This window comes from Phoenix dactylifera, chromosome 8 (genome assembly GCF_009389715.1).
Source record: "Phoenix dactylifera cultivar Barhee BC4 chromosome 8, palm_55x_up_171113_PBpolish2nd_filt_p, whole genome shotgun sequence".
Classification (NCBI taxonomy): domain Eukaryota; kingdom Viridiplantae; phylum Streptophyta; class Magnoliopsida; order Arecales; family Arecaceae; genus Phoenix; species Phoenix dactylifera.
In genome coordinates this window covers 30,721,990-30,734,716 of record NC_052399.1, presented here as the reverse complement: position 1 = coordinate 30,734,716, position 12,727 = coordinate 30,721,990, and the positions used below count along the sequence as shown (strand labels likewise).

Below are 12,727 nucleotides of genomic sequence, written 5' to 3'. Positions count from 1 at the left end.
AAGAGGATACTGTCTATACGCTTGGCACAAGTTTACTGTTTTCATGGCTTTCCCGCGGACGCCGCCGGAGCGGGGCTTTTGCAATGCTAGCTTACCTGCAAGCCAGCGTTGAAATAAATGGCTGGATGGATTTTGCCGAGAGCATGGAACGAAAATACCACCTTCTCGCGGACCAATTGCGCTACAATGCCAAAGAATTCTCACCCAAAAGAACAAAAAAAAAACAAAGAAAAAGCCTTCAGATGGAGGGCGTCCTCAATTTGCAAGCAGTCATTGGCACACGATTTCTTCTTTCACCATCATTTTATATCATTATTATTGTCATCCTCATCCTCATTATCATTATCATTATCATGGTGGCTTTGATGATGTGATAAAATAAGAACAAATGCTCCAAAGATAGACTAAGAACTGTACGATCAAAAGGATGAAATGGGTGTCCCGCGGAGGAAATGACTTGGCCACTAGAACTGCACTATCGCTATCCGACTATTGGCCGCCTTGATGCTTTTTTTGGTTAGTCATGGGTTTTTTTCACTAGGTTAGAGCATGCCCAACTTAAGAATCTTTGTTTGCTGCATGATATTTGGTTGATGGGCGGAGACAGAGTGGTTCTTGAGGCCAGCCAAGCACGTTTTTAGAGAGGTTAATAGTACTGCGGAAATGAGGATTTGCTTAGGACATCTCATGATATTTTATTTTCTAACTTTGTTGGGTGTGTCCGAACTCGTGCAGTTTGACATGCCTGCCTTAGAAAGAAAAAAAAGAAAAAAAAAAAAAAAGAGTCTTTGTGAGGATGGTTGCGGAGAAAAAATAAGTGATTTGGGTTAGACTAGAAAGATGCGGTAAAATAGTCGATGCATGCATGTAAGATAATAACCGTCATGTATCAATGCATACGTGGGAAGAGGAATGGGGCATGAAACATTATCTACCTCCGGAACTAAAAACCTTTTAACAAAATAACAGGTAGGTCGAATATCCGATTCTAGTGCATGCATGAAAGGCTTCAATGAAAGATGCGTATGAAAATAGATTGAAAAGACAATAAAAGAATAGAGAGAGTGTGTGTAGCCTGGACGTAGGATCTGGTGGAATCTGAGTTGCTCCAAAGTGCATAACTCCTCCAATTCCAGCACCTTCTCGCAATGCCCTCTTGAAGCATCCTCTCACTCAAGAAGCAGAATGCATGCGACTGCAAGTGCCAACCAAATTTTGAGAGAGGGGGTGGAGGGCTATTTATAAAGATCTCAGGAGGTTGATAAGCAGACTTCAAATATCCAACTTGAGGATCAAAACTTTCACAATGGGAAGGTTATATGCACAACTCAAGATCTTGCTCAAAAAGACTAGCCAAAATTTTTATGTGCATTCTTCAGTCCTATTAATTAACTACACAAGACTTATCTAATATATAACCAATATAAGACTAAACATATGCCCATACGGATCATCACAGACTTTTTATGTTTAATCTCCAACATCCTCACAAGCTAAGGATCTAAATCTACTTAAAAATTATACAATTCTAATCACAAACACCACGTTCAGCTTTTAGTCAATGCAAATAGGCATGTGCTATAGTATTTCCTAGTCTACATAGGTCATGGGTTGATTCGCTTTAATACTATTCGTAACAACACACAAAATAAGTTGAAAGATATTATTTAGGTTTTTTTTTTCCTGATATTGGTGGAGTCATCTCTTTGTCCACTTTAGAAATATTTTGGTAGGTCATGAGGTAGCGTAGCTTGACCTTGACTCTGCTTGAGTCTTCTCAAGCAAATGCTTGTGCAGGTCGTAGGCTTGATCTAAGGTTTACCCATAGTTCTCTTTGGGCTATGTTCTCTTGATTAAGGTTCGATCAACTTGCTAGTCTGGTTACACAGTGAGAGGAGAAGGTTGGCGATTTGGTTCTAGCTTATTATGCATAGTACTTTTTAAGGTATATAGAGTTCCAAGGTCTCAGGATATCATCTCCATTAGCATCGATTAGTTAACAAGCATTTTTAGGATACCCATGATTATGTACAAGATGATCCACTCAACTACCTTCTTGTCCCCTGGGTAAGATTATAAGCTCGTGTACAAGATATTCCACCCATCCTCCCACTGCCTCTAATTTCTTTAGGTTTTAAGTTTTTGAAAATTTGATTTTTTTGTATTTTTGTGCATCTCATTTTGAAAATTCTTCTTTCTTCCACTTGCCATGGTCCCAAATGGGGATTAAGAAAATCCAGCAAAGAAAATGTCAAAGGGTGATGCCTTTGGTTCATCAACTCTTAATTAACCATGGTGAGTGATCTCATAGATGATGACTGAGGCTGAGAAAGTGTCTTATTTGGCATAGAGAGGGAGAGAGGCTGACATACATGTATGTATGCTCACAAGTGAGTATATATGCTCCACTGATAAGTCTATACAGCGTGGTATGTATAGGCTATTTTCTAATATATATATAAGTATGTATGCATATGCATATAATTTTATGCATCATCATACTTTTTATTTATGATTATCTCAATCAGCAACAATGCAACTTAAATATACTAAAGATTAATTCATTCATTGCAAGTATCAAATCCAATGGTTTTTCCAAGCCATTTTTAACAGTGAAAACATTCATTTTTAACAATTCATAAATAGGGTTCGTGAATTAGGTAACTATTTCTCAAATGTAACCAAGTTTCCAACTAAACATCCATTCCTCCCTTTCCGCTAGGTTCCCTTGCTTTGAACCAATTGCTGCAGGCAGATATATGATCGGTCCTGCTTCAAAATTCGGAATGTTTTGAGATCTACGCAGAATGCGATCCAACGGTAAACAAAGATCAATCCTAATCTGTTGGTGCCGAAGTTATTGGTTCATCCTAACCGTCCATTCCGTAGTCCCCAGTTACGGGATCGCCCGGGGGACGAAGCGCTTCCAAGTTCCAGCTAGACTCTAGAGAACAGTTGGACGCTGGAGTGATTTCCGATCCCGACCGACTTGTTCGCGATGCCGAGCCCGAAGAGCTCTGCCGCCGCCGCCGCCGGCCGCCGGCCTACCGTCCTCCTCCTCCTCGGGGCTGCCCTCGCCTTCTCCATCTTCCTTGTCTCCATCCAGTCCTCCTACTTCACCAGTGAGCCTCGAAGCCAAGGAACCCTCGCTCCTCCATCTCATCTAAAAATCTGATCCCATCTCCTCTGGATCTTCTTCTGGTTGCAGGAAGCCGGAGATTGGAGACGAACAGTGAGGAGATCCGGATCCTCTCGGATTTCCAGTCCCGTGTTCAACAATGCGTGGTACGTTATCTATCTCTTCGCCACTTCGATTTTCTTTCGGTTTTCTCGCCTACTCACGCTTTTCCGGATTCGATTTTCGTATTTTATGAGTGTATTCACAATTAAGTTGGAAATTTGAATTATTGGAAATAGTGTTAATTTTTTAGAAGAATATGGTAGTCTTAATCATCCTTAGAATGGCAAAAGGAAGGGAGGGGAAAGCAGCAGTGGTTTAATATGATTAGTTAGAAGCTATTGCATTTGGAATCAGATCGGTTCCATGCATTGAGTCAAGGTTAGGATCTGATGGTTTTGGTTTTTCGTTGCTTATGAGCTGTAGAATTGGACATGCGATCCATGGGAAGACCTCTACATTTTCATTTTTTTTCCAATTAAGGTTATATTTTTGGCATGTTAAGAAGCACTGGTTTTAACTCAAAAAAAAAGAGAGAAGAGCTTAGCTTTAATAGCTAATTTGGTATAGGTAAGTGAAGATTCCCATTGTTTCTGGTAAATGGCAGCTGCAGTGATACGTGAGATGGAACGAGTTAGTTTCTTCCAATAAACCACATGGGTGTCACATATGTATATTCTAAGTTCCAGTTTGTACTGTATTGGGTAGGCAAGTAGCATGATCAAATCACTCTGCTAGTCAATCCCCTAGGTGAAGTGCATGGTAGGATGCAGAATTTTGTTTTTAGGGGTTATACTTCAATATTTTAAGGGTAAGCAGTGATCTCCTGTAGAGAATAATATACTCCTCCAAGACTGCTGACTGATTTAGCTGCCATACATTGCACTTTAGAGTGCCTCAGACCCTGAAACCTAATTGTGTAAGCTGATACTTCAAATATGAGAAAGGAAAATAAGATGAAAAGGAGAGAAGAAAGGAGAGGAAGGCAGGGGTTCCTTGAAGCTTAAGAAATAATGTGTGGGACTTCTTGACCACAAGCTTTAGCTCTTTCTTTTGTTAAACATAATACTTGAAATCAACTCTCTACTCTCTAAAATCATAGCTCGTGGTGCTTAAGATCTTAAATGAAGAAACTAAGAGAACATAAAGTGAAGCCTTTGATAGATCTTGACCATCAGAGGTAAGGCCTCTGCTTGAAGGCATAACTAGCATATTTGACCTTAGATAAAAATGGTACCTAAAGAAACTTCAATATGTCTCTTGAAACCTCATATCAATGTTGCCTATGTGATTGTTTGTTAGTTCAGACTGTAGTACCTGTTTAGTATTGTTTCCTGTACATTGCTGCTTTGAAAATCTAGCATCCAGATGCTGATTAAGGTGATTTCAAGTTCATTGGAAGGCTCTTTTAAGGGTCTACTAGCAGTAGATTTTTTTTGTCTCTAAGATCGTAACATACTTTTCTCAAAGTGTTCACTCTTTTTCTCCTCCTTTTTCAAAATGCATCAGCTACCCACTACCACTAGCCTAGGGCTATGTGCACTAACCTTGGATAGGGACTTTGGCTTACCAAGTTGCATCACCACAATCAGATTTTAACTGTGCGTAGCTGCAGTAAGAAAATATGCTAAAGAAAAATGAAGTTGATTCTACTGCCAGAATGTACTGCTTGCATTTGACATCATTTTCATTTGCAGCAAAACGTCCTTGTCATGAAAGTTCTATGAAACACGTGAATGATATACTTAGAAAAGAAACAGCATAGCACCTAGCTCCTTAGTATGCAACAGAGTTATCATTACATTATGTCAGCAGCTTAGTATCCTGATTAACTGCTTTTCTAGTTACTCATTCAAAAAGCAAAGTAAAACATGATCATGAGATTATGAGTGAGAAGGCCTGAAAATACAAATTTGATGGACTCTCTTTTTTTTTTTTGGATCATACCAAATTGATGTTTCTGTCAAAAAGCTTGCATTTGCATGATGATCATCTATGAGCCTGATGCATGCGTATGTATCCAAAATTCTTAAGCTACAAGAAAAGAAGTAAAAGGAGAACATATTATTATTTGATCATCTTCATGCATTGTAATTTTTAGATTGTCAGCTGATTCACAAGGATTAATTTGGTTGCTTGTATTCTTGTATGTTACATATTGTTATTCTCATTATCTTTGTAAGTGCACTTTCGATCTTCAAATATTCTTTAATTGAGTGACCTTGAAATTTGGTTTAGGCAAGCCGAGGACTTGGCCTTACCGCAGACATTATCGACCACTGTAGATTGGTGCTTAAGTTTCCTGAAGGCACAAACAGTACCTGGGTCAAGCTTCCCTCTAAACTTATGTTCCAGCATTGTCACTTTAACTTTCCATATCTCATTATATAAAAAGATATGCACTTTAAGTAACCCGTCTTGATTTTATTGAGTTCTCGTTTTCCCCTTCACAGTACAATAAACAGTTTAAAATTTTCGAGCCACTGGAGTACAAATATGATCTCTGTGAAGCTATCCTTCTATGGGAGCAGGTTAGTTTCAATATATTATAATACTGATTCATTTTTTGAAAATTATCATGTACTGAAGCCATAAAGAATGCCAGTACCGTAACATGACTACGGTCTTGACAAGGGAATACCTAGATGTGCGACCAGGTGGATGGCTAGAGTATGCTGCAAAAAGGATTGCACAGCTGTAAGATGCCTAACATATCCAATTTGTTTGTTTGATTTCATAGTTGCTGGTACTTAGTCAGAAACAGCTGAAATAGGCACGTTTTCATTTTTGGGGCTGCAGGGGTGCAGATAAATGCTACAACCGTTCTCTTTGTGAGGAGCATCTTAATTTGATTTTACCAGCTAAGCCTCCTTTTCATCCACATCAGTTTAGAACATGTGCGGTTGTTGGGAACTCGGGAGATCTCTTAAAGACAGAATTTGGGCAAGAAATTGATAAGCATGATGCTGTCTTTCGGGACAATGAGGCTCCTGTTAATGAGGTAACTGCTACATGCATTGCTGTTTTTCTATTTGATCTCATCACCTAATTTCTATATTTCTTTGATTTTGTATTCTATATTTTTTTAAAAAAGAAAAGTAAAGATCTAAAATTATCATAACTTCTCTCACACATGATTTCCATCTGCCTTTGTCTTTTGTGTTACTTTTTCATATTTTCCTGCATTGTTCACTAGTACGTGAAAAAGGAAAAAAGAAAAGGGATGCTTGAAACCCAGGCATGGTGAAGGCCTCCATGATAGTTCGCTTAAATCATCATTATTCTTTCAGGATATATTAGTGATGAATGCACTCAAATTTTGGATGTACTGATGGACTGGCTTCTATGCTGTAGTGTACTAGTCCTGGTGTTTTCAAGAAAAGTCACTTATATTTACCAATCATTCTTGAATTATCTATGTGGTTTGAGGGCTTCCTTTTGAATTCTACTCTAATAAGTTAGTTCGACCCTAGTAAAATGACTTGTTATGAAAATGAGTTTTGAAAATGTAGTGGTTTCTTTAAACCTTCTATGTATTTTTTGGCTCATTCATTTTTATCATGGTTTGTTGTCAGTGGACTGCAAACTCCCTGTTATCGCTTAATGTTATTCATGAATCAGTGGTTGGTTTAGTTATTATCTTTACATGGAAGCATGATTTTTGATTGGTAAATTGATGAGATGCTCGTGTATTGATGTATCCTGTGTTAGAAATTTGCAGAAATTAAGATTCTAAACTAGCAACAAGAAAAAAATTAAGAGAAGCAAGATGAAGAAATTTGGAATGACCAAGCAAAATGTACAAAGCTTAGATTAGAAATTTGCCAAATCAATCATAAAATTCATCATTCTAATTATGCCCATATAAGAAGACAGAGTAGCTTACGAACTTTTCATTTGATGTTCCAAAACTAAATCATAATTAACTGATGGCTCATTTTCTTGATAAAACCTACATTTAGCCACCTCTAAACAATTAGAATCCTTGTATTTAATGATTCAACAGCTAACCTTTCACTTTAAATATTATCTGAACACTTTGAAAGATTCAAAAACACTATCAAATGGCTGGGCTTGATTTCCAGCCATGATGAAGGGCCTATGTACCAGGTTCACATCTGGGCCAAAATTCCTGCCTTGGAGCACACTTGAGAATGTTCATAACATACTCACATTACTGCTGGTCCAGCTGATGGATTTGAATCTACATCATATTGCTATCACCTGATCTTGCATTTGCATTTCTTCTGCAGAAATATGCCAAACATGTGGGCCTGAAAAGGGACTTCCGTCTGGTTGTAAGAGGCGCAGCTCGCAACATGGCTGCCATCCTTAAAGGATCCTGTAAGCTTGATTGCTTTATACACAAAAATCACTCTAATGATGCTATATTTTGTAGCTAATATCTGTGAAAGTCATGCTCATTCTGAGATTTGTTCCTCAAAATCTAAAATTGATGAGTTAGCTGCGGATGATATTTCAGATTACAATCAGCATTGCCTTTAGCATCGGGGGCCTTCATTATCATAGACAGCTATCTAGATGCAAAAAAAAAAAAATGTGTAATACTCTCAACATGACGACGAACTTGCATATATTTAGTTAAAGCAAAAGTAGGATTAGAATTCATACTTGTATCTTTTTTACCTCTCATAAAGTTAATAGTGTCATGCCATGTTTATTTTTTTTCTTGAGATTAGGAGGAGCTTAAGCCCCACCTTTCTACCTTTATTCATAGCCCACCCCTTGAGGGTAACTTCAACCAGAAATGAACCCTTGACCTCTTGCCCAACTGGCAAGAGATGGTACAGTCAGAGCTAAAGTTTGGTGGTCTCTTTTAGTTAACTATATCACTAGTTCTTCTAAGAAATCGTATAGTGAGAATGCATAGGCATCTATTTGCAACTGATGCAATCTTTGTATTCAACATGAATAATGTACTATTCTGGCATGTCATATCGATGAGTATGAGTCTTGATGCAGCGGCAAAGTTGCTGCATTGTGACTTCGAGGTCACAGGTTTGAAACACGAAAACAACCTCTGCGAATGCAGGGGTAAGGCTGCGTACATATTACCTTCCCAAGCTTTGCATTGGTGGGAGCCTCATGCATTGAGCTTGGAATGTCATATTAATCCATTGGTTATTTGAGTTTATAAAGTGTGGTTAGAAAGAGATATATGAATCATTAGTAAAAACTTGAATGGTTTTGTCCTGCTAGTAGGGTGCAATGTTAGATATATTTGGGCAACAGTCTCATGGCCATGTGCATCTCTAAGTTTCCATTTATGTAGTTCTCTAATGAACTTTGATTCCTAGATGCACATTCAAGCATCTTATCTTAGCGTCACATGTGGGTATTTTTGGAAATCAATGGGAACATATGGATTGAAGTAAAAAAAGTCTAAGCTTGTTTCTGCTGACATGGAGAACCATTTTTTTAAACTACCACAAGATGATTTGGTGCTATTTGAGAGCTAGAGACATCGTAGCAATTGCTACACCGATAGCTTTACAATCATTTTTGGGAAACTCCAAAGTGTAAATACCACTTGCAGCTAGACTAGTATGCGTCTAGTTCAATTGGGCTTAGAGCAACAATTGACTTTCAGCCCTTAATATTTTTACTAGTTTAATAAACCAGTAGCTCCTGCGTTGTGTGTTGTTCACAGATGATGCTTTATCTTTTTAACAAAATTTATATATAAAAAAAAGCTTACCTGATAGTTCTGGATACGCAGATTAGAAATTATTCTCCTAATGCTAAAGTGTTAAAACAAGAGAAAATTGCTGGAATAATTTGAAAAGGTGCCTCCAGTTAGACAAGTATTGTACAAGAATTAAAAAAGAGTAAATTGTTTAGCACTATGTTGGATTATTAGGGCTGGAATGAAGTTTGAGCCCAAATTTGAGTGCTAAGAATGCAGTATTTGGGAGGTATATGAAACCGAGGGTCATGCCAAAATCTGGCTAAGGGATACACCAAAACTGTAAGTAAGGAGCAGAGTTCTCAGTCTATCTACTCCTTGGTTGGATTGGCGAGTGCAGAATATTTGATGAGGAGACTGCATTTGGACACTCTTGGCTACGCGGATGAAGCATCTGGCTGGAATGAAATTTCAGAGTTGTTGCATTCAAGAGGAGGCTGGTAGAGGATGTTAGGAAGGTGTCACAATCACATGCTTCAGCCTGGATGTCTGTGTCGAAACCGGCAGCTAGAGACAAGGTAATTCAGAAATTTGAAGACATGGTGTCGGATTGGCGAGTGCAGAATATGAGACAAGGAGACTGCATTTGGACACCCTTGGCTATGCTATAGTGAAGTATCTGGATGTAATGGAATTTCAGAGTTTTCACAGCCAAAAGGAGGCTGGTAGAGGATGTTAGGAAGGCATCATGATCTCATGCTTCAGACTGGATGTCTGTGTCGAAACCGGGAGCTAGAGACAAAGCAATTCAGAAACTGCAAGGCATGGTGTGCTAGCCTTTCATCTTTTTCCTTCATTGTCCCAGTTCACTTACTTTCTAACTCTTTTTTTCCTCTACCTAAGTGATCTTACATCACTTTGTACTCGGTTTTGGTTTGTTCTTTTAATGAATTTGATGAGATTACCATCTTTTCCCTCAAAAAAAAAAAGCGCCATATTCTTGTTTTCTTCTCCCTATACTTCATCTTGTTTAATAGAAGAGAGAGTGAATAGATGAATAATTTAGAAAGTAATTTGAGCAACAATTTAGAGTAAGTCGTCTTTTGATTGAAGACGTCCATTTGATTTGTATGGATAGTAACAAAAAAAGGCTTCAATTATTTGGACGAAGGCTTGTCATTTAATGTGCATTGGCATTATATTATGGTTATATAATTCTTATGTTTTCCATTAGCAGCTATGTTGCTATCTTGAGGACCTATATTATTATCTTTAACTATAGATTCCACGAGTATTTTTGATCAGAAATTTATCAATTGCAGCTGATGAGGTGCTTATAATCAAAAGTGTGACACATAGAGATTTCAACACAATGATAAAGGTAAAACTGTTCCACCATTAGACTGATTATTTTAAAATGTTCATATATTGTACTTGTCTTTTATCAGCTTATTGTTCTCATGCTCGTCAGCACAATGTTGTTCCTTCTGCTGACAACACATGTGAGTAAAAGTTGTGTAAACAAATAGTACTATGCTATGTGAGAGCATTGAGAAATTTCTCTAGAGAATGGAGAAGTTTTGTTACTGCATAATGTAACAATTTGTATGATATATTTGTTCAGGAGCTTCCAAATCCTATTTATCTTTTTCAAGGTATTGTGCTACGACGGGGTGCAAAAGGAACCGGAATGAAATCTATAGAACTTGCGCTCTCCATGTGTGACATTGTTGACATATATGGTTTTACAGTGGATCCCGGCTATACAGAATGGTCAGTTTATTTTATTTATTTATTTTTTGCTGCCATGCTTGTAGTTGACTAAGCCAAACTCTATTAATGATGCAATCAAATTGTGTGAAGCAATTGAAGAGGAGGTTGGGCAGGAGGGACCCTGATCCTTCCTATTCACTCTAAACCTCATACATATCATGCCACGTAATCACTAAGAATTTTTATGCTCCAAAACCTGATAAGAGGTTCTCTCAACAATACAGCAACCTTACCGTTGCACCAAGTCTGATCCTCAGTTTCAATTCTGATTGTAAGGACAGAAGAATACTGCATAAAATGCTAAACATTAACAGACTTGAGTTAACAGAGCGTGAGTTAGTATAAGAATGGATAATATGGGAGTTTTACTGGAATTGTTGAGGATGTTGACCTTACTTTAAACTTTTTATGGGCTCTTAGTTGCAAACTGTTTTTACACCTGTTGCTTGAAAATTAGATGTTAAGACATCTGATGAACCCTATGTTCAAGGTATTTCTTAGAGCGGACCTGCTGGCTACTACCATCTCAGTATAAGCTTTAATTGTCAGCATTTTTGTCATGTCTTCCTTTTGTGTGGATTAGAACTGCATGTCTTGCTTCCTTGGATGCTGATTCTGATTTATATTTCACTTCATACCAGTTTGAGTGATGGATACAGATATCTTAAAATTTTATTTTATATTAGGACACGCTACTTCTCAACCCCCAGACAAGGTCACAATCCATTGCAAGGCCGGGCATATTATCAACTTCTAGAATGCCTTGGGGTAGGTTTTCAAAACAATGGTGCACCAACACATTCTTCGCAAAGTTCTGCTTTTTTTTGACTTAGTCTGATGATTGCCCATGTAGGTTATTAGGATACACTCTCCAATGAGAGCCCAGAGGAAGCAAGATTGGTCAGACGTGCCAAGCAAAGAAATCAGAAGAGGTGCTCACATTGCCGCTTTGCGGCTGAAAAGAAAGCAAGCTGGTGAAGCAGATGACCTGGGACCCTTTGGCAATTGTAAGGTATGGGGTTCAGTGGGACCAGATGGTGGTGGACCTGTTTCGGGATCACCGAATATGAGCGACACTAGGAAAAACTCAAATTACAGTAGGTGGGAAGTCCTGCCATTTGAGAGCCTGAGAAGAGAAGCAAGAGAGCACTATGTTCAAATGAATGGAGTTTCTCTCTACAAAATGGATGGAAACAAACTGGATGATCTTGTCTGTGTGAAACACACCTTGCCATCAAAGGTTTGAGAAGATGAGGACCATAGTTGTCTGATCGATCTATATTCCATAGAGGAAGCCTGATTGTAATTGAAGTTGAGCTTTATAAGATCGGTTTTCCTTTGTAACAAAGGAGGCTTAGGGCATCCCTCTTTCAGGGTAAGATGGGAAAATCTGGTCAGATCACAGCAAGATATTTTGCTGTTTCACATTCCATTAGAATTAGATCATACCAGAAAGGGGGCAGGGTTAACATTGAGAGTCTGAGATCTCTTCTGGGTCGAGCTAAAAGTGATTCTGGTTGATGCTTATGAAGCTATGAAGTTAAGGGTTGGCCGCATTGGAAATTGTGTTAGAAGGTTAGATTCTTCTCTTACAGCATTTGATACCATGTGTGTTGTATTGGTTTCGATAGATTGACTTACAACTCAGAATAACCGAAAGTTGTTCAGTCACCAGGAATTGAGGTAACAGCTATTTTTCATGCCAATGGAAGCATCTTGATTTTATTTTTTGGTCTCGTCTTTATTTCTCTTTGTACTTTTCTGTGGTAAGTGCATCTTAGCACTTCAACAGTAAACTTCATGGTAGCTAATATATTATTTTCTTAGGAGTATCCTTGGAAATAAAGTTCAACTCTTACTATCTCCTACTATCCTTCACCTGTTTTATCAAATAGTATATCTTTCGACAAAAAAAATGAAGGTATGAGTTCGAAAATTTTAATCTTAGAAGGGAAAATGGGGCTTATTTGGTCAGAATATCAGGCATTCACATGTCAGTTGAATTACGTGTAACCACTTCGGTTCCTGCAGTTGACGCCTGTTTGATTCAATATTTGATTGCTTGTAACTATTCCAGAAAAGCATTTATTATATCATCTCTATCTATAACTATATCTTCCATTTCTACT

General features: G+C 38.0%; 1 protein-coding gene across 1 annotated transcript; it reads left to right on the top strand.

Moving 5' to 3' along the window:
- Nucleotides 1-2,905: 2,905 nt before the first annotated feature.
- On the top strand, nucleotides 2,906-12,459 carry LOC103707438 (sialyltransferase-like protein 5). Its single transcript, XM_008791928.4, has 11 exons — nucleotides 2,906-3,122; nucleotides 3,209-3,285; nucleotides 5,417-5,503; nucleotides 5,632-5,709; nucleotides 5,784-5,875; nucleotides 5,978-6,179; nucleotides 7,432-7,522; nucleotides 10,148-10,206; nucleotides 10,450-10,598; nucleotides 11,285-11,366; nucleotides 11,452-12,459. Exons 1-11 carry the CDS (start codon nucleotides 2,999-3,001, stop codon nucleotides 11,842-11,844), a joined length of 1,434 nt encoding a protein of 477 aa, XP_008790150.2. The 5' UTR covers nucleotides 2,906-2,998; the 3' UTR covers nucleotides 11,845-12,459.
- The last annotated feature ends 268 nt before the right edge of the window (nucleotides 12,460-12,727 follow it).

What these genes read in the sequence shown, in the direction of transcription:
- LOC103707438 (XM_008791928.4), top strand. Translation starts at nt 2,999, where the DNA reads ATGCCGAGCCCGAAGAGCTCTGCCGCCGCCGCCGCCGGCCGCCGGCCT. An exon ending in ATGAGGCTCCTGTTAATGAG is followed by an intron (nt 6,180 to 7,431) that starts GTAACTGCTACA and finishes TTTCTTCTGCAG; the next exon opens with AAATATGCCAAACATGTGGG. An exon ending in GATCCCGGCTATACAGAATG is followed by an intron (nt 10,599 to 11,284) that starts GTCAGTTTATTT and finishes ATTTTATATTAG; the next exon opens with GACACGCTACTTCTCAACCC.